The 18,227-nt window shown below is 55.5% G+C and overlaps 2 protein-coding genes across 3 annotated transcripts; one reads left to right on the forward strand and one right to left on the reverse strand.

Annotated features, from left to right (window-relative positions):
- The first annotated feature begins 132 nt into the window (after nt 1–132).
- Nucleotides 133–10,088, forward strand: PLSCR3 (phospholipid scramblase 3). Its single transcript, XM_045524769.2, has 7 exons — nt 133–6,015; nt 6,277–6,518; nt 6,613–6,655; nt 6,757–6,977; nt 7,230–7,391; nt 9,030–9,191; nt 9,385–10,088. The coding sequence occupies exons 1-7, from the start codon at nt 6,009–6,011 to the stop codon at nt 9,439–9,441; spliced, it is 894 nt and encodes a 297-aa protein (XP_045380725.1). The 5' UTR covers nt 133–6,008; the 3' UTR covers nt 9,442–10,088.
- Nucleotides 10,047–17,149, reverse strand: TNK1 (tyrosine kinase non receptor 1). 2 transcript variants are annotated; one of them, XM_010965897.3, is made up of 13 exons: nt 16,997–17,149; nt 15,516–15,680; nt 15,274–15,344; nt 14,977–15,168; nt 14,688–14,843; nt 14,288–14,571; nt 13,803–14,076; nt 12,550–12,644; nt 12,070–12,234; nt 11,753–11,826; nt 11,109–11,407; nt 10,924–11,019; nt 10,047–10,839 (listed from the first exon to the last, which is right to left on the reverse strand). In XM_010965897.3, the coding sequence occupies exons 2-13, from the start codon at nt 15,676–15,678 to the stop codon at nt 10,726–10,728; spliced, it is 1,983 nt and encodes a 660-aa protein (XP_010964199.3). In that variant the 5' UTR covers nt 15,679–15,680; nt 16,997–17,149; the 3' UTR covers nt 10,047–10,725. The 2 variants fall into 2 exon arrangements, with proteins under 2 accessions (XP_010964199.3, XP_074198397.1); XM_074342296.1 differs by lacking the exon at nt 16,997–17,149 and adding an exon at nt 16,348–16,707.
- Between the last annotated feature and the right edge of the window lie 1,078 nt (nt 17,150–18,227).

Raw genomic sequence — 18,227 nt, forward strand, 5'->3', positions numbered from 1 at the left:
AGAGTCTTTTTTTATCTAACCTCTTGAAGGAGAAAGGGTAGGAATTGTCAGACTTTGAGCTCCTTCCCTTTCCTAAGACTGAGTCAGGAAGATTTGGTTCTGGGTGGGAGTCTGTTCACTTCAACTTAACCTGTTATGAGGTTCTTAAACAGATGGGCATTAGGGTCGTAAAGAATGCTTGAAATAATGCAGATTCTTACTGAGGCCCTCTCCGGGGCCTGGGAATCTATATTTTAATAAGTTCATTCTGTGCTTCTGATGCTCACTAGCATTAATACTAGATTACTGTAGGGTAGAGGTTTTCAGCCCTGTCATTTCACATATTTATTGAGCACCTACTTACTCTAGAAGTCAGGGGTAAGGCAAGGCAGGACAGGAGGAGTGTCATTAGTTACAGAATACTTTGGGGTTCACAGCAGGGACAGAACATCATGCATTGGGGTCAGAAAATACTTCACAGTGTTTGAGATGATCCTTAAAAAGAGCTCTGTTGTGTGACTGACACATAGTGAAGAAAGAGACAGTAGTGGGAGGGGAGAGGTTTGCAGCTACATGAGCCCATCAGTCCACATGAGTTTCTGAGTTAGACAGAAAAGGAGTGAGAAACGGTAGCAAGACAGGCTGGAGTAGCACCCACAGCAGAGAACCGGACGGTCCTTAGGGGGCAATATTTATTAAGCCAGTGCTCATCAAATGTTGGTCATGTATCAGACAGACAGATATTACAAGGGAAATAAACTGTGAGCAAGACAGACACCATCCTTTCCCTTGTGGAATTTCCCATCTTGTAGTGGAAACAGACAACTAAACACAAATATACCACTGTGAGTTGTGCTATGTGCTTGAAGGGAAAGGAAAGGGAGGCTGGAAAAATGGAGCAGCAGAGAGTGTGCCTCATTAGATGGGAAGGCCTCACAGAGGAGGTCCTATTGAAGCCAGAACTAACCATGGGCAGAGTGGAAGGGACGTGTATTCTAGGCGGAAAGAATACCTGGTAAAACAGGCCGAAATGGGGCAGTTTGAAATCCTTGAGGCAGGAGAGAATTGGGTGAGTTGGAGAGAGAGAGCAAAAGCCATGTGGCTGACATGTAGTGATGAGGGGGGTCCCTGATGGCCAGGGTCAGCCTTGCAGGCAGTGATGGACTTTATTTGCAGTGCAGTAGTAAGTCACTGAAAGGTTTAAAGAGACAGTGCTAGGATCTGATTTATATGTTTAAAAAATCTGGAGAACCAATTAGGACAGCAAGGATGGCAACAGGGAGACCAGTCAGGAGGCCACTGAACAGGTCCAGGCGTGAGATGATGATGTGGCTTAGCTGAGGGTGAAAGAGGTAGTGAAAAAAGGTCCAATTCAGAATATATTTTGAAGACTGTGCTGTTAGGACTTGCTGATGGATTAGCTATAACAGGTGGATGAAAGGGCGATTCCTGGTTTACACAGCTGGTCGGCTGGAGGTGCTGTAACACTGAAGGCAGGGGCAGATCAGGTCAGTTTTGGACATGTTGCTTCTGACCTGAGAGACATCCCAGCGGAGGCACTAAGCAGGTAGTTGGGGGAGCTCAGGGAGATATCTGAGCTTGGGAGAGAGGTCTGGCCTCAAGTTTACTCTGCAACCCACTCTTGGGAGAGAGATCTGGCCTCAAGTTTACTCTTCCATCCCATCTCTTCCCCCTAAATGCCTTGGAAGGATCCCATGAATCACTAGGACTTCCTGGTTGCCAGACCCAGTGGATGACTTTCAGTCTCATCCTCCTCAGCCTCTGCAGCATTTGACACAGTTGGCCACACTGTCCTCAAACATCCTGTTCCTTCCCTGACACCAGTCTGCTGGTCTTCCCTGTCTCTGGCTGCTTTGCCAGCTTCTCGTCTACCCAGTTTAAATCAATGGTTTCCAAATTTTAATGGAAAAAAAAAAAAAACTATGTGTACATGTTTTGTTTCACCTTTTAAAATTTCTATTTTTGTGGATGTTTTATAAACATGTGGATAGCTGTATAGCATGCTGGGGCTGCATATTTAATTTTTCTGAAGGTATGCATTCAAAAGAAACCATTTTTCTGAGTGAGGGGATTTGTAGGTAAGCTAATTTGGCCCCAAAATCTTAATGCCAATCTGCATTCTTTTTAATCCAGAATGTATCTCCCATCCTAGTCCCTACTGAGCTCCAGATCCCTGTAGCAGCACAGTGTAGCAGCATTCAGTGGAGACCTGCAGGAGTTTGGTAGTGAGGAGGGAGAGGGGTGTGTTCCAGAACAAAGTGAGAGCTTTGGAAGCAAGAGAGAGCCCAGTGCATTTGAGGCCTGAAAGAATTCCTGGTGGCTGGCTTGAAGATCGTGAGAGGGTCAGTAGAGAAAGATGAGGACAGAAGGGGCCAAAGGGTGAAGTGCCTTGTGCCAAGAGGTTGGACTCTCTTCTGAGGGCAATGGGGAGCCACTGAAGCATTTATATCCAGGGAGGAGGCATGACTTGAGGTGTATTAGTAGAGGATCACAGTAGTTTTTAGTTTTAAAGATAAGTAAAGTAAGGCCTCAGAGGGGACCTCCAGAGCAGCCCAGAGAGCTAGTGACAGAGCCACCATGACCCCCAGGCTTGTACCTCCCAGTCCAGTGCTGCAGAATGTCCATCCTTCATCTCAGGCAGTGTCTGGGGCGCAGGGAACCTCCAGGTGGAGGAGACCATGACACCTGGAACCACCGTCCATGTAAAGTATCCCTAATACCTTTGCTTTGGTCCTGCCAGTGGGCTGGACTCTTAAGGAACCAAGATAAATAAGGCCCACTTGATAATTGGTCCTATTATTACTCTGCACTGTGTTCAGTCTTCTCAGCAGTTGTGCAAGTTAGTGGCAAGTGAAGCTAAGAGAGGTGAACTTGTTCTGTATCATACAGCTAGGGCCTGAGGAAGCTGTGATTCAAACCCTCTTCTGTCCAGATCCCAAAGCTAAATTCTTTCCTTTTTGTACAAACCAGGAAACTCAGATTTCAGCAGTGAAGACAGGCCCTTTAAAATACAATTTGATACAATGTGTTTACTGTTACAAGTAGATACTGAAGTGGGCTTGTTTTGCCTTTGGAGACTGCTTAAGACTTTGGTCCATTTGCTGGGTTTTCAGCATGCATAGTTCACCAGGAAAAAGGGACAAGATCATAATGGTGACTCGTCAAGAGGGAGAACAGGAGTGCCTGGAGCTCAGGATGTAGTGGGCAGGCAGGAAATGACCAAACAATAAGAGTGAAGGGTCTCCTGGGCCAAGCTTGAGTCAACTTTGACTTCCCTTTTCCTCACAGCCTATATCCAAGCCATCATCAAGTCCTATTGGCTCAAATACCTAACTGCAAACTGACCATTTCTCACCACCTCCATTGCTAGTACGCTAGCACCTGGTCCACACCACCATCATATATCATCTAGCTTTTTGCAAGAACTTCCTTTTGCCCTTGCCTACATACAGCCTACTCAACAAAACAGCCAGAGAGAGAGAGAGAGAGAGAGAGAGAGAGAGAGAGAGAGAGAGAGAGAGAGAGAGAGAGAGAGAGAGAGAGAGAGAGAGAGAGAGAGAGAGAGAGAGAGAGAGAGAGAGAGAGAGAGAGAGAGAGAGAGAGAGCCTTCTAACACAGTCATCCTCAGCCTTAACTGCAATTTAAAATATGCTGGGGAATTCTCAAAAAGTTCCTGTGTCTGCACCTCACCCCAGATATTCTAACTTAATTGATGTGAAGTGTAGCTCAGGCAGAGGTATTTTTAAAGCACCCCAGATGATTCTAACTTGTGGCCACAATTGAGGACCACTGTTTCAGTATGTAAATCTCATACGTCTCTGGCCAAACCCTCCAACACTTCCCATTTCACTCAGAATCTAAGACAATGATCTACAGGACCGTATGTGATCTGGCCTCCAGTGACTTCTCTTCAGTCCCCCTTGTTCATTCCACTCCAACTTCATTGGCCTTTTGGTTCATCGAACAAACAAGGCACACTTCTACCTCAGGGCCTTTGCCCTTGTTCCCACTGCCTGAAACACCTAGAAGCCTGCATGGCTTAATCCTTAACCCCCTTTAGGTCTTTTGCTCAACCATGGGCTTCTTGGTGATGCCTTCCTCGTCCACCCTCTTCAAAACTGCAACTCCTGCCCACCATTCTCTATCCTTCTTATCCTGTTCTATTTTTCTTTATAGTACTTGTCACTGTCTGACTTCTGGTGTATTTTTTGTATATTGTCTGTCTCTTCTCCACTAATCGGGAGTTTTTGTTAATTTCTTAAAAAACAGCTATATACACCTATTACCTTAAATGCTGTCTGACTAAATCTCTGTTGAATAATTGAACTTCTGTGTATTTGTCTGTTTTGGTAGTGGCTGGCTCATGGTTTGAGCCAGGTAGAATCAGAGGCACTAAGCGATACCAGGGGAGAGGTGAGACACTTGGGTTTGAAGCAGATGATGACTGAAGCTGTGGGACCAGCCCAGAGGAATATGGACATCAGGACAAAGGAGCCGCCAAATGTGCTTCTCTCCAAGTTCATCTTGATGTGTGAGATCTCCATTTGCCTGGTTACTAGACAGGCACCTGGGGTCATCCTGGACTCCTCATCTCCACATCTCACCTCCTAAACAAGTTCTATATTATTGTCTCAATATCTCCAAAGTCTGCCACTTCCTTCCATCCACCCTTTCACAGATATCCTCTCCCCTAGACTACTGCCAACAACTCAGCCTGGGTGCCTCTGTTGTTCTCTGCCAAGCGGTTTAAATGGTTTTCCTAAAACATTTGACCTCCCTGTCTGAAAATCTTTCACTGGGCTCCCTTCTGCCCTTGAGCCCAAATCCCAGCTTCCACAAGGCCCTCTGTGCACGCGGACTGGACTCCCTCTCTAAACTCATCTTTTGTCACTCAGCCCCTAAGGCTCAGGACTTCCTCACACCTGCGGGCCTCGGCTCAGAACCCAGACAAAGCGAGTGAAACGACTCTTCTTGGAAGCCTTTCCTGCTGACCGCGCTGCCTCTTCTAGCCCCCCTGAGCCTCACCTCCCGCACACTCATTATTGACACTGGCAGCCTGTCCCCTGTGTGGCTCGGGGCGCTTGTAGGAAGTACTGTAATTGCAAGATGTCTGTGTGGGTCATTGCGTCAGGGAGAGGAGACTGGCGAGGTAGCCCCAGGGAGGCAGAAAGGGAGCCAGGAGCCAGTCCTAGAAGCCAGTGGGTGAGTGTGCAGGGTGTTCCGCTGCGTCAGCGAGGCCCGAACCGCCCTCGGGAGGAGGAGCCTGGGGTCCAGCGCCGCGCAAGCGGCCCTGGTTCCCACCCAGGGGCACTGAGCGCTCTGCGCCCTCAGACCTGGCGGGGGTCGCAGGGCTTGGTCTCACCTGGCTGCCCTCCCCAGGCGAGCTTCCTCTCGGCTTCTGCATCCGAGCGGAAGGGGTGGACACGCCAGCTAAGCCGAAGAGTCGGTGGCCTGGGGTCCGAGGCCCCACAGGAGAACCGGCATTCTTTCTGCGCAAGCTCGACACTTAGGCCGGGAGGGGCGGGGCCTGGACGGGTCGGGGGCGGAGTCAGCCCCTGGGCCCGCCTCCACTAGCTCCCGTGAGCAGCCAAGTGCTGGGCACCCGGGCTATTCTAGGGTCTTCAGGTGAGCTGGGGGCACAGAGGGGTTCGGAGACCTCCCTCGAGGTCGGGCCGTCGGTCTGACCGCGGGTCCATCTGTCCTGCCGTCTGCCAACAGCCACATCCGCGGAAAATGGGAGAACAAAGGGAGGGGGCGGTTCTGGGGCCCCTGAGGGAATCCAGGGTCCCAGGGCCCCCGCCCTGCCACCTGACACTTTCGGTTTCTCCCCGAGTCAGACGCGCCGCCCTAGAGACCCTGGGCTGGCGCTGGGCGCAGCTGCCTCTCCGCGTTTGCCTGTCCGTCTTTGTGTCTGTCTCTGTGTCTGTCTGGCTGTCTCCGAGCTTGCCTCCACTTCTAGAACTAAGCCTCTGGGACACCGACATCCCACGAACCCTCGCCCTTTTCCCATGGCAGGTAAGTGGGTCCAAGCCCGAGGGTCTCCGTTATCCCCCCACAGACTTGGGAGCCCGGTGTCGGACGCATCCTCCGGGAATGTGCTCGGACTGGCTGTGTGGGGCCCCTCCCTTCCTCCCAGGAAGCCACCGCCCTGCTCCCCCGCCCCATCTTTCTCAGTCTCTTCCCACCACATTTCCCCCTCAGCCTCGCGGCCCGTGGGCTAAGGGGTAAAGAGACGAGGTCGGGGGCTCCTTCTAACCTACTCCTGTCCCCCTACAGGCTACTTGCCCCCAAAAGGCTACGCCCCTTCGCCCCCACCTCCCTATCCTGTGACCGCTGGGTACCCGGAGCCGGCGCTGCATCCTGGGCCCGGGCTGGGGCAGGCGCCAGTGCCCGCCCACGTGCCAGCCCCTGCGCCTGGCTTCGCTGTCTTCCCCTCACCCGCCCCTGGGGCCCCGGGGCCGGCTACCCCCTTCTTGCCACTGCCAGGAGTGCCTTTTGGCCTCGAATTCCTGGTGCAGGTGAGTGGGAGGGAGGGAAAGGAGTGATGGGGAGGGGACCCAGGCATCCAGGCCGGCCAGCTGACATCTGCACGGGTCCCTACTCTCTTTCCAGATTGATCAGATCTTGATTCACCAGAAGGCTGAGCGGGTGGAAAGTGAGTGGAAGGAGGAGTAGACTGGGCCTCGTGTTGGGGGCAGATATTGGGCTCTTGCGCAGGCGCTGGTGCCCAAGCCTCAGCGTGTCACCCTTTGGCAGCGCTCCTGGGCCGGGAGACTTGTAACCGGTACGAACTGCGCTCAGGGGCTGGACAGCCTCTGGGTCAGGCGGCAGAGGAAAGCAACTGCTGCGCTCGTCTGTGCTGTGGAGCCCGCCGGCCCCTGCGTGTCCGCCTGGTGGACCCCGGGGACCGAGAGGTGCTGCGCCTGATCCGCCCCCTCCACTGTGGCTGCAGCTGCTGTCCGTGTGGCCTCCAGGAGGTGGGCGGGGAGGGATGGGACCAGGGAGAAACTTAGGTAGGGGGCAGGACCTGGGATGAGACACGGGATGAGGCATGCCTCTGGTGGGAGGTAGTGGGCTGGTGGGATGGGAAGAATAGTAAGAAGAGTGACATGTGGTTGAATGAAGGGGATGGAAGGTCTTGTGAGGGGGTCAGGTGATAGAACTAGACTGGTGAGAGTTTGGGCCAGGTGCCCCAGCTGGGCAGTAATCTTGTCTGCCTCCCACTGCAGATGGAAGTACAGGCTCCACCTGGCACCACCATTGGCCACGTTCTACAGACCTGGCACCCCTTCATCCCCAAGTTCTCCATCCAGGATGCTGATCGCCAGACTGTCCTGCGAGTGGTGGGGCCCTGCTGGACCTGTGGCTGTGGCACAGATACCAACTTTGAGGTATCAGGACAAATGGGAGATTCCTGGGACCTTTGTAAAACCAAGATGATCCAAGAGGCAGGATGGCCAACAAGATGGTCAAGATTTCATCAATCCAAATCCACTGTGATGCCTACCACATTTCCAATTTTCCTCTATTCAGAAATATGATGGCCCACGGTCTTACAAAAATTTAGCAAAGAGGGCTGCATCTTAAGAGCCAATGCTGATTGTTAATCTGAAGTGCTGTGTTGAAGGAGAAAGGTATCTAAGGCGGGGCTAGATTTAGGGTGAAGGATGATAATTGAGTGTTCCATGGGCTGGGCCCATGTGGCTTCAGTGCATGATTCTGTGAGCCCAGGCCCTGGAGTAAGCACTAATTTAACTTGTTAACATCCTGTGGCTTGCCCTGCCAGCCTAGAAGTCCAAATGATCACCCCACCTGCCAGCCTGGAATCCAGGCGAAATCTTCCTTACCATGCATTCCAGTCACCAACCTGGAGCCTGGAGAACCCAGGTGGTGACCATTTCAGGGTACGGCCTGGGAAACACCTTCCTTTCTAGAAGACAAAGGCACTTGAGTACTTTGAGGGATAATTACCTGTGTAGATAAGGGAGAGACAACTGGTAGAATCCAGCAGACTCTCCAAGGTTTCTGATGAGGTGCCCTACCTAAGGTTACTTTTAAAAACTGAGTTATCTTGGTAGCTGGGGGGAAAGTTCTGTGATGGGAACTGGTTGGGAAAGAGATACAGGGGCGACCTCTGGATGGGAATATGTAGATTGCACAGTTATCAGGCCAGTCTCCCTTTTACATAATTATGAATGGTCCACATTTGGGGCTGTAGTCTTGGGATGGCAGGGCTGGCTGGGAAAGGCCCTGCCCAGCCTGGGCCTGGTCTGCAGGAAGTGCTCCAGAGCTGTAGGACTGTTGGGGAAGGGGATGGGAAGGACATCGCTCTAGCTCTAGCCACTGGGTAATGAGCATAGGAGAAAGACCTGAGAGTCACCCTGAATTACCACCCACATTGGTGGGGCCTATTGCTGCTGGTCCCAGAGAGGCCACTTTCTGCTGCCCCTTCCCCCAACTAGATGGCTTGGATCTACCCTAAAGGAGGCTTGCATGCAGTGCTGGACAGGGCCCTCCCTATCTTGCAGATGAGAGGACAGGGACCCCTTTGGGCAGACTCAGCCTTCCAGCAGCCTGGCCGGCTGGTAGGTGAAGCCAGGCATTTAGGAGCTTCCCTTGTGCACTTGGCTAGGCTCCTCTGTGCAGGGCCCAAACTGTACCAACTGTGGGCAGCCAGGACTTCAGTAACCAAAACAAACCTAGCAGCTGGCCATCCACTAAGGAGACTGGACTGTACCATGCTTCCATTTCTCCCACCACTGATGTTTACTCGTCACGTGTGGCCTTTCAGGACCAACAGATTAGAGCCTGCATCCTGATTTTTGCTCTGTGCTCACAGTGTGACCTCAGGCCCCTCAGTTTCCCCAGATGTCGGATGGAAACCCAAGGCTTTGGGGGGGTTCGCTAAGTGCAGAGCCCTCACAGTTCGTCCACCGTGACTGTGGGAGTGAGACCAGAGGCAGGTGAGATCAGGCACATCCTTCCTAGTTGGGTCCTTCCTCCCTCCCTCCCTCCCTCTCTCCTGACAGGTGAAGACTCCCGATGAATCCCGCAGTGTGGGCCGCATCAGCAAGCAGTGGGGGGGGCTGCTTCAAGAAGCCCTCACGGATGCAGATGACTTTGGCCTGCAGTTCCCGCTGGACCTGGACGTGAGGGTGAAGGCTGTGCTGCTGGGAGCCACGTTCCTCATTGTGAGTCGGTTGCCCCCACCTCTCCTTCCTGCTGCCCCTCTGCTCTCACTCGGAGGCTTGTGCGCTTCTTGGCCTCTTACTGGGAGAGGGTTAGAGACAGACTTTACGGGGCATTGCGGTTCCAGACCTGGGTTGTAATAGTTGAGCCAGGCTGGCTCAGCCACATCCCTTGCTCATAGTGCCCTCCCCTCAGGACTACATGTTCTTCGAGAAGCGAGGAGGCGATGGGCCCTCTGCCGTCACCAGTTAGAGGCCACCTCAGGGTGAGGAGACCATCAAATCAACCAGAATTCAAGATGGTCGCCTGCCCCGACCCCTCCTCGGAGGCAGTCCCTTTCCTCCATGTACGCTTCAGGGAAGAGACAGGGGTGCCCGAGAGGCTGGGGGCGTGGTGGCCCATTCCTCCCCTAGTCCCCTGGCCTCCTTCACTTGTGGCCCCTATAGAAGCGTATGTATGCGAGCCCTTCCCTGCTGCCTCCCACCAGCGTCCAGCCGTCCCTCAGCACACAGGCATGTCGGCTTCTGAACTTTCCCTACCCACTGCCTCCCACTTCCTTCCCGAGCCTCTGCTCCAGGCAAGGCCTCTGGAATGCAGGGCTCTGGGGCTCTATGACAGGGCTGGGGTGGGGAAGGTTAAGCAGCACCAAATACGGCAGCCATGCCCCCTTCCCCGCATCAGCTTGGCAATTAGTTCGGCCCCAGACCATGGCACTCTGAGGGGATCCCTACCTCCCCACCAACAGTCGTAGGGCCTAGGGCCCAGGGCCAACTTCCTCCCACAGCTGGTGCTTGCTGCAACTTCCTGTGCCTTACTGAACCACCCCTCCCTTCCCCTGCCCTAGGAAGGAGGCTGCATCTTTGTATGTTATATTCATATAAACTTTGTAACTTTTTGGACATTGGAAGATGTATGTGATGGGAGAGGGTAGAAGAAATAGTCTGTGTGGGAAGAAAGAAAGGGAAATATGACAGCTGGGCTGGGAGGGAGCTGGCCCATCTCATAGTCCAAGCTGCCAGGACCACGTGTCCTTGAGTCTAAGAGAGCAACCTTCATCATCCATGATGGCCCCAAACCAAGCTAAGGTAGTTGAGGCCACATGCCCCAAGTCATCCTGTTCCCATCATCCAAGATGGCTGCTCCCACAGAGCCCAGGGTGGCAGCTAATGGCAGTTCAGGATGGCTGTTCCCATGGCCCGATGTGGCCACTTGCTCATTCTCTGTAGCAATAGCAGCTTCCTGTGGGTATGAAGGGTAGCAGCTCTGTTCCTCCAAGCCCTCCTCTCAGTTGGGAATGTGGTGGGCAGAGTGGACCGCATCCTTCTATGACCTGGCCAAGGGGGCTTGTGCCCTCAGAGACCGAGGGGCAGGGTGAGGAGACGCTCACCAGTGCCCGATCCTGGGCGCTTCCTGCATCTGCCATCAGCAGGCTCTCCCCAGGTGGGAAAATACCGTCAGGGCCTTGTGCCGGTTCTGCTTGGTCCCACGTGGCCAGGCCCTCAGTCCATCTGGTGTCCATGCCCAAGGGAGCAGAGCTCAGGGCCGGGCCAGGACATAGCGACTGGCAGCTGAGAGGTCCCACTGGTAACGCTCCAGGATGCGTCGGCACTCGGCTCTGGACCAGCTGCTGAGGTAGAAGAGCTGGTCCACCTGTGGAGGTGGGAGGAAGGGCAGCCGACTGCCAGCCGGCTGGGGCGCGAGAGGCAGGAGCCCGAGAGAAGGGTCTGACTTTACCTTCAGATTCCGGATGGCAGAAACCACGTCTCCCCTAGTGGCTCTTAGAGCCAGCTGGCACTCCTGGTGGGTGACTCCGTGCACACTCAGCTCCACCTGCAGGGACAAAGCCTCACTTAGGCCCCTCCTCCCACCTCCATCCTGTAGCCCCTTCTGGACACCAGGACACTCCAGGGAGACCTCACCTCCATAATCCTCCTCTGCAACTCGGGGTCAGGCAAGGGTCCCCCAGAAGGGATGGTGGCTTTGCTGGCCCCAGGCACTCCTATAGCGTGACTGTGGGGGGGTTCTCTTCTGGACCAGGGAGGCTGCTCCCTGGAAGGCTGGCTGGGCTGAGAAGAGCTGGCAGCAACAGGAGGGCGGGATGACAGGCCCGGGGGTCCCTGGTGCGCAGTTCTGGCATGTCGAAGTTCGGGGGGGCTCGACCCACCTCCTGTGGGGCGGGGGCCCAGGGACAGAACTGACTCCAGACTCTTGGAAATGCCTGCACATTTGAGAAAGAAACCACTTGAGAGGAAGTCCAGCTGCCATCTTCCCGTTCTCTGTCCATCTGTGCTGTCCTCGGGGTGGTCTTCGTGTTGGGGGGGACAATAAGACAGGTGTGCCTGGGCCTAGGTAGCTGAGGGCCCAAAGAACTGCCAGGGGCTGCAGTGGGGAGGTGCTGTCCAAAGTAGAGCCGGGGTGTCCGCAGGCAGAATGTGGGGAGGGAAACCATAGGCGGGGAAATCACACAAGCAGAGGCAAGGCTTCAGAGCAGGGGGCGCTGTTGGAGGGTTGTCCTTGACCTCCTCAGAGACCCTGGAGGCCCAGTCCCCACTGCCACGCCCACCTTTCGTCCTCTGCAGGGCCACGTTCCTTCTCTGACCCCGGGCTGGAGGGGGATCCCGAAGCTTTGCCTTCGCTCTGTTGAAGAGAGTTCCAGTTGATTCTCCACACACCCCACACCCCTACCCCATATAGCAGTGTCTCCTCCCCAAAGAATCTCTGGGGCTTCCAGGCAGGCTGAGACCCAGAGTGGAAGCTCAGCTGGAAGGCAAGTCCAGCCTCCCCTCCAGCTTTACCCAATTCCCCTCCCCAGGCTTCCCTTACCAGAAAAGTTGCTGTCCCCAGCTCAGCTCTGCCCCCCACTCTGCCCCAGGTCCTCACCCATCTGTGTTTCCCTGATGTCTCTCTCCCCGGGCAGGGGAGCCTCTGAGGACTGGACGGGTGGCTGGCGAGCCCCCCAAGTCTACCAGCGTCACTGCCGAGGCTGGGAAGTTGCCCACTTTGAGGGTGCGGCCATTCTGGCCCTTCCAGGTTGTGGAGTCGGGGCTGTGGGAAGAGGCGCGGGTGAAGGGGTGGGAGTGACAGGGGAGAGTTGGGGCTGGGCTCCGGCCCACATTCAGCTCACAAGCTGTGCCTTGGAGCTGCATCTGCCTGGTGGAAGGGAAGCCTTTATCTTCCTAAAACAAAAGGGCTCTATGGGCCAGTGGGGGCTCCAGCAGGGAGGCCAGGACTGTGGGGAGAAGAGGAGATGAGGCAGAGGATCAGGGTTCAAGGAGAGTGGGAGAGGCAGAGATGGGACTAGGGTCAGGAAGGTAGGGAGGGAGTCCTCCAGGGTTGGGTGGCAGGCGTGAGGCCCCTCACCTGCCCTCGATGACAGTGATGGGGTCACCAGGCTCCATTCTCAGGGCACCTGGCTCTGTGACATCCCTCACACAACGTCCCTCAGGAGGCCAGGCCTGCAGATTCAGGAGGAAAGGGTGGCCTGAGTTAGAAGGGTAATATCACAGGAGCAGAGAAGGGACTGCTTATGCACCCACCAATCAAACCCGTACCGTATCCTCTGTCCTGGGCCCAAGGAGGGATGGTCCCTGTCCCCCAATTGTAATCTAGTGGAAGAGGCAGACCTGGATTCCATGCCAAGCTGGGCACAGCCCAGGACTCAGGGAGCAACAAAGAGGGGCCCTGTCTCTACCTAGGGGGACCAAGGGGAGAGTCACCCTGTACACTGCTTTTACTCCTCACCCAGGCTCATTAGATCTGCCTCCCAAGCACCTCTGGAAAATTTCCTCTTCTCTCTAGCACTACTGCTTTGACCCTCATCCAAGCCTTTGCATCTCACTTCTGCTTCATAGCCACTGTGGCCTACCTGGTCTTCCCATCTTCAGTGTCACCCCTCTAATCCATTCTTGCAGCAAGCCAGAGTGCTATAACATGTAAAGGTGGCTTGTTACTCCCCTGCTCAAAACCCTTCCATGGCTCCCAGGTGCCTGCAGAGTAAAGACTAAACTCCTTTAACAGCAGAGTACCTAGTGATTTAGGGCACAGCTCTGAAGTCAGAGTGACTGGTTCAAACTCCAGGCCTCCACTTCCTGTGTGATTTTATGCAAATCACTTAAACTCTCAGTGTCTTAACTGCCCCCTCTCTAAAATCGAGTTGGGTTGTTGTGAGGATTAAATGAGTGAATGTGCATAAGAATACAGCTGAAGCAGTAAAGCACTTAGCACAGTATCTCACACAGATCAAGTGCCCTAGGTGTTAGCGCTGATTATTCACCATGTCTTACAAGTTCCTCCTCCGCTCACCCCTAAGGTGCCTCTGCCACCTCAGTTAGGGTACTTCCCCCTCCCACGCGGAACCTTTCCTGTCTCCTACTGCTCTGGGCTCCGGGCTCCCCCTTCTCTGCCCCAGCCCTTCAGCTTGCATCCAATAGACCCCAACTCCTCTCCGGGAACTCTGAACGCCCTGCAGGCGGAGAATGAATCTGATTTGTTCAGAGCCAGGTCCCAGACCCCAGCTCGGGAGTCTTGTATCTGTTACTCTTGTGCATGGAATCCTGGGAGACAGACTGAAAGGAAGACAGACTGATTGTATCTGGGGAGGCAGGAGTTCCCACCTCTTGGAGCAGCCCCTCTAGGTCGGAAAAGGTGGGCCGGTCGGCAGGGTGGGGGGCCCAGCAGCGCAAGGCAAGGGCGTAGAGGGCCCTGGAGCAGAGGGGAGGCCTAGGCAGGCGGGCTCGGTCCTTCTCCAGCCGCTGCAGGATGAGGTACGGTGGGACCCTGGCCCACGGCTCCTCGCCCCCAGAGAACATCTCCCACAGCGTCACCCCAAACATCCACACGTCCGAGGCGGAAGAGAAGGCCCCCTGGCGCAGGCTCTCGGGCGCACACCTGCGGAAGCGGAGCCGAAGGGGGCCCGATGTGTGCGGGCTGTGTGCCCTGGGAGCTACCACCTGCCCCTGGGTAAGCCCCCTAGTGCTCCTCCTCTCCCAGCCCTTCCAGACCCGACGACTCCTCTATCCCCAGCCCCCTCGGAGGACCAGCCCCCCCGCACCACTTTAAATCCTGAGCTCCAGATCCGCCCCCTCGCCCCGGCCCTTACCAGGCAAAGGGGATGCGGCGGGGCCCTCCCATGACGTAGCGGCCCCGGGCGCCGCTCAGCGGCCGCACCAGCCCGAAGTCAGCCACCTTGATCGTGCGCGGTGAAGCCAGCAGCAGGTTGCGCGTAGCGAGGTCTCGGTGCACCAGCCCGCGGGCCCCCAGGTACACCATGGCCCCTGCCAACTGCCGCAGGAAGAGGCAGAGCAGGGCCACGGGCAGTGGGGGCGTGGGGGGTGGGGCGGTCAGGCGCGCGTGCAGGGAGCCCAAGGGCGCCAGCTCCGTCACCTGCGGGAGCACAGCCGTGTGAGCAGTGGTGAGGCCCCAGGAGAACCTGGTGCTCACCCTCCAGTGGCACTTCAGCCTCGCGACTGCCCCAGGAGTCGGCGTTGGGGTCTGCTCACCATCTGCAGCGGCTGGCCCAGTACCAGGCCATGCAGACGAAGCACATGTGGGTGCTCCAAGTTCATCATGACGGACACCTCTCGCAAGAAGTCCCCTAGCTCGCTGCCCTCTGGGCCTTCAGGACCCACCCGGAGAGACTTGACAGCCACTGGGACCTGGGGATGAATGGAAGCACCATCAGGCACTCTAGGGAATAGTTAAGCCAAGGCCAGAGCAGAGAGGGCACACAGAACATAGGAGGCAGCTGGCCCTAGTACCCAGAATGAAGTAGGCTCCCTGGACACTCACAGTCTGGCCGCTGGGCAGTGTCCACAGCCCTCGGTGCACCACACCAAAGCAGCCGGAGCCCAGAAGCTCCCCTCTGCACACAGCACTGTCTGGGATCAGGCACTTGAGTCCCCCATCTGGCTCAGGGAGGGATAGAAGGCTGCCTGAGGGTGAGGTGGTCTCCTTCTGCCCGGAGGCAAAACCCCCAAGGATCTGAAACAGGGGTGGGAAATCAAGTGTGCAGAACCCTGCATACCTTCCTCTGCCCAGGCCTGAGCTGGCCCGTTAAGCCTCTCACCTGCACCCCAAAACACACACCTTGTAGACCCAGTTCTTAGACTTGAGCCCTGAACGGTGCCTCTTCAGAGCTTCAGCCAGTCTGCGTTGGGCTAGGGGAAGCCAGAATCAGAGGGCTGTGGGCGGGGGAGGGCGGGGAGGGGGTGGGCAGGATGCAAGAGTTTTACAAGCAAGAAGAGGGCTGGTGGGTGGGAGGGGGGCAGGGTAGCAACTAACAGGCTGCGGAAGGGGAGAGCCAGGGCCTCAGGGCACGGGACTCTCACCAGGCCGGCCCATGCCAATGCCGTCCAGATCCTCGGGTCTTACAAAATCGAAGTGCTCTGGCCGAGTAACATTAAGCTCTTCAAGGATGGGTCGGTAAAACTGGGCCAGCTGGATGTCCCGGAGCAGCCGCAGCAGCCATAGGGAGCCTGCCTCAGGGAGCATGTCTGTAGAAGGAACCCCTCTGGTGATGCCCTGACCTCCAGACACATAGCCCAGGTGGGTACCTGAGACACTCAAGCACTGGAGACACGGTTGCCAGCTCCACCCTCAGAAAAGCTCAGGTACAGAGGGAGGGATGCATCAGAGACAGCCAGGAATCCTGCCCCTCAGACACACAAACCCCAGGAAGATGTTCTCACACCTCAGACTTTCAGCAGTGCACAGACTTCAGGTGTGTGGCCCTGCTCACTTTCAGATATCACGGCACACCACCTGTACCCCTAGGCCACCCAGGTTCACAGCCTTTTAGACCTGAGGTGCACCCTTGTGCACACCCACTGACGTACATCTGTGGCATTCTGACCCCCCTCATAACACTCCAGAGATGCCCAGATCCACTAACAATACCACACAGGCACGCGCACACACACAGGCCTATAGGTAGGATGCAAAAGATGCCTGGGACACCCAGATACACAGCCTCTCAAAGCTGAGGCATTCCAGTTTACGCTGCCATTGGACACCAGGCTCCCTGCCACGTACTCCTCACACACGTACCTGACACATGTTGAGTTCACTGCCTCCGAGATACACCGCCCCACACATCTGAGACACCAACGTCCACAAACACACACATCACACAAGACATCAAGGTACGTTGTCCACACGCACCTGAGTTATGCCGGCAGACTGCCCCCTCTGCCCAGAGATGCCCAGGATCATTGCCTCTTCTCCACCCAAGGCAGCAACATTTGAAATCAAATCCAGCATTTGCGATGGCTGATTAAGCTCAGGTACTGCTCAGAGGCACCCAGGCTGCCAGGTGCACGGCCCCTTCCACACCCACCTGAGTTCAGCTCCAGGTACAGAGCCTGGTCGGCACACCTGCGTCACTCGCGCTAACCTGGCTCCAAGGTAACTCCACCAATCTTTATTAAATAAGGCTCTAGGTCCTCTGAATGCTGGCTGCCAGCACATACACTCTCCCTTACACTCTCCTGGCCCCCCTCCCTTCCCCCACTTAGTTAAGCCGGGAGGCAGCAGAGGACCCCAGCTGGGTCCAGATGGACGCTCAGAGGTGGCTGGGAACTGGGCACGTGCAGGGGCCGGGCAGGAGGAAGCCCAGGACCCTGGGAGACCGGGGACCTGTTGCCAGGTGAGAAGGGGAAAGCACCAAACAGGGGACCCGACGAAACGCGGCCGTGGAAGGGAAGGAGTGGGGAAGGGAGGCCCAGCACCCGCCGACGCGCCCCAGGCGACGGATGCCCCGCCACCCCGGGCCCCCGGGGCCCCCAGCTCTCCTACTTTCCCCGACCCTCACCTGGCGAAGGCGGAAGCGGTGGCTGGGGAACCGCCCAGGCTGCCGGGACTAAATCCCGGGAAGGGCGGGACCGAGGCCGCGGAGGGCGGGACCTGGAGGCTTGGCCCGGGTCCCCTGGTGGACAAGGTGAGAGCGCCTGGCAGGCCGACCCTCCGCCAGGCCAGACCCTAAAAAGCCTCCCTTCCCCTGTCCTTCCCATCCTCTTCCCACCTTCACATCCTCTTTCCAGACTTTTCCAAAGAACTTTCAACCCTTTCCTCCTCGGTGTCCTGCCCCCTTGTCCCGTCTAACCAATCCTCCACCCCTCAACTAGGTCCCCACCCCTTAAATGAATAAGCACCTGGTAGAGACATCTTGCCCAGGCCCCGGGAATACAAGGCGAAGTAGGACATAGTCCATGCCCCTGAGGGGGGGTGGGGAGAGCTTCCTGGCACTCTGATAGAGGAAAGAGGCCTGGTGCCCCGGGCTTTGGAATGTTGCCACAGCAGAGGTGTTGATGGAGCTGCAGGAAGCCAGCCCCCAGCCTAGACGGAGGCTAAGATTGAAGCCATTGCCCTTGCCCAGCTCTGAATGGCCTTTTCCCATTCCAATGTGCTGCCCCTAAATAGGGCCTATGGGGAACTCCCCAGGGTGGGCCATGTGGGAAGTCTTGTGTGTAGGGGGAGCTGGGGACAGAGACAGAGCTTCTGAGTGGTTCAGGTAGGGGCTGGATCTATCTTGCTCATCCTTGTGTTCTTGGTACCTGGGACAGTGTAGGCATAGAATAGGCGCAATGTATATTGGTTATGAGGAAGTCTACTCAGTCTGGTTGTTATTCCTTGTAAGTGATCTGTCTTTTCTCCCTGAGTTTAAGGTACCACTGGTGTTTTGTAGTTCTAGTACAGAGAGTCTAGGTATGGATTTCTTTCTATTTATTCTGCTCAATGTGTTGTATTTCCTGTGTCTCTGAATTCATATCTTTCACTAGTTTTGAAAAATTTTCAGCCAGTAACTCTTCAAATATTCTTTTTTTTCCTCCTTTCCTTGTGTTCTCTCCTTTGGGGACTCTGAGTTGAACTATGGTAGAGCTTTTCACTTGATCCTCCATATCTTTTAAACTCTCTCCCATATTTTCTATTCTTTGTGTCTTCATAGTGCATTCATAGTGTAATCTGGGTAATCTCTTCAGCTCTGTCTTCCAGTTCACCGATTCTCTCTTTGATTATGTCTGATGTGCTGTTTAATCCATATA

This window comes from Camelus bactrianus, chromosome 16 (assembly GCF_048773025.1).
Source record: "Camelus bactrianus isolate YW-2024 breed Bactrian camel chromosome 16, ASM4877302v1, whole genome shotgun sequence".
Lineage (NCBI taxonomy): Eukaryota > Metazoa > Chordata > Mammalia > Artiodactyla > Camelidae > Camelus > Camelus bactrianus.

Excerpts from the sequence above, each read along its gene's own strand:
- TNK1 (XM_010965897.3), bottom strand. The coding sequence starts at position 15,678 with ATGCTCCCTGAGGCAGGCTCCCTATGGCTGCTGCGGCTGCTCCGGGAC. Across the intron at positions 12,235-12,549 it reads ATCACTGTCATCGAGGGCAG|CCCCGACTCCACAACCTGGA; the intron begins GTGAGGGGCCTC and ends CTCTTCCCACAG. Across the intron at positions 11,020-11,108 it reads TGCAGAGGAGGATTATGGAG|GTGGAGCTGAGTGTGCACGG; the intron begins GTGAGGTCTCCC and ends TTGTCCCTGCAG.
- PLSCR3 (XM_045524769.2), top strand. Across the intron at positions 6,519-6,612 it reads GCCTCGAATTCCTGGTGCAG|ATTGATCAGATCTTGATTCA; the intron begins GTGAGTGGGAGG and ends CTCTCTTTCCAG. Across the intron at positions 6,978-7,229 it reads GTCCGTGTGGCCTCCAGGAG|ATGGAAGTACAGGCTCCACC; the intron begins GTGGGCGGGGAG and ends CTCCCACTGCAG.